The sequence below is a fragment of the Pinus tabuliformis genome, chromosome X, assembly GCF_031772625.1.
Source record: "Pinus tabuliformis cultivar Carrire ecotype Pingquan chromosome X, CPIR1, whole genome shotgun sequence".
Classification (NCBI taxonomy): domain Eukaryota; kingdom Viridiplantae; phylum Streptophyta; class Pinopsida; order Pinales; family Pinaceae; genus Pinus; species Pinus tabuliformis.
Genome location: NC_142308.1, coordinates 1437369820 through 1437371843, shown reverse-complemented (window position 1 = coordinate 1437371843; position 2024 = coordinate 1437369820). Strand labels below are relative to the sequence as shown.

Below are 2024 nucleotides of genomic sequence, written 5' to 3'. Positions count from 1 at the left end.
TTTTTATATCATTATTGATATTTACATAAATTTTAAAATTTCTAGCTTTAAGGCTTGATTAAGCTTTAGATCGACCTCCTAACCTAGGGTTACAAAGGAGCTTGATCTGAGGGTTTGTTTAAACACTTTGTCTAAACACTAAATTGAGCTATTATGAAGCACCCCAACAATTCGAATTGAGCTATTATCAAGTGCCTCAACAATTCGATCGAGAATTGTTTGATAAAGTGCTTAAAATTACTGAGCTGAACATTATTTTTCACCAAAACATGCCCTCATTTGACAAAAAAATGTAACCCAACTTCAATAACATAGCCTAGACTGAGACAAGTACCTATTGAGGAAAAGTGTTGAAATGAGTTACTACTTGTCTTATATGTTATCATATTAAACAATCTAATCGATATTAATTTGGTTATTCCAAAGTAGAGTTTTAGTTTACAAGAATCTTATTTGTATGTTTTAAAATGGTGTTAAGCTTTAGTTAGATACAATATTTTCTTTAAACATTAGGGCCTATTTTTATATATAGTTGAGATATTGTCTCAAAAAATTACTCATTAGATAATATGTCTATATTATCTAAACTTCTCACATTTATATATTTATAGACAAATATTAAATAAATTAAATTACAAATTCTAAATTAATTTCGTATTTGTATACAATAGGCCAAATTTGAGGTAAATTTTAAAAATGTCGGTTAGAATTTTCCCTTTCCGATTATAAAATAAGTTAACTCCAATTATAAAATAAGTTAATTGCAAAAAAGCTATAAACCATGTGGTGGAAATAGAAATTTATTCCAAGTGGGAAATGTTTCCTTTTAATAATTATAATAAATCAACAACTTTGAATAAAATATATGTAGACATATTATTTACTAAATTCCATATCTCAAATTATCAAATGTTCCACCAATACATAAAAAGCCCATAAGATATGGAAAGATTGCAGAAGTACCGTGTGCTTTTAACTAACCAACCACAGAATATATGATAACGAAAGGCACCAGCCAACGCGCACAAGGCTTCCATTTTAAAAGTTGCCGAAGAGTAATTTAATACAAAGTTATTTGTATGGCCCTACAATATAATTTTTATTGAATGTTGCGTGTCCAAAGACTATATCGTTACTGTTACAAAACCATGGGCTTTGTTACGACCTCACTGTTACAACTATCAGAGGTTTCATATCGGGTCGTTATGATATATAGGCATGTGTTGTTTGAACTCTGCAATTTCTTGGTGATATATATAATATCTACAATTCGAACAAAATCCTCTGGAAGGAATCAGGTTGTAGTGGGCGCGGAACAATGAGAAATAATACGGCGCCTTATAATGTGACCTCACCTTCTGTATGGGGTTCATCTGTTACATTTCTGTTGGGTGGAGTGGGTTCCATGATGGCATTGATAACTTTTGTTATTATCGTTCTCGCTTGCTCCTACTTGAGGGATTCCAGTGCTCATAATTCAGAAGGAAATAGCAGATCAGAAGAGACTCGCGAATCAGGTGCTGAGAATGGCGACGAGAATGAGACGAAGAAGAATATTATGTTATCCGAAGGTCCAAAAGAAGAGCACGGAAAAGTAGTTGTGATAATGGCAGGTGATGTCATGCCAACCTTTATCGCTAACCCTACCTCTGGTTTTACATTATGAAAGAGCCAACCCACCATGTTACAAAAGTTGTTTCACAGGAAGTAATTCTGACAGAGGAAGGCCCAAATCTATATATAAAGTGACAGAGGAAGCAAAAACAACTCTGTGTTAGTAGTTGTAATATATATTAAAATTTTAACTGAATTGGATTTTTGGATTTTCTGTTAATTTTCTTATCTTCCATATGAATGCTTTCTTTTCCCTATGTCCAGCACATCTTCTACGAAACAGCACTGCACTTTAATGGTCACAAAAATTGGAACGAATTCTAATGTACAGTGTTAAGTGAAAGGAATTTTACTATGTTGTTAAAATCTATTTATTTGTAGTGCAAGTAACAGAGATATTGATTTTCTTC

General features: G+C 32.2%; 1 protein-coding gene across 1 annotated transcript; it reads left to right on the top strand.

Moving 5' to 3' along the window:
• The first annotated feature begins 1318 nt into the window (after positions 1-1318).
• Positions 1319-1666, top strand: LOC149145426 (protein GLUTAMINE DUMPER 1-like). The gene has a single exon (XM_089452443.1). It carries the CDS (start codon positions 1319-1321, stop codon positions 1664-1666), a length of 348 nt encoding a protein of 115 aa, XP_089308569.1.
• The last annotated feature ends 358 nt before the right edge of the window (positions 1667-2024 follow it).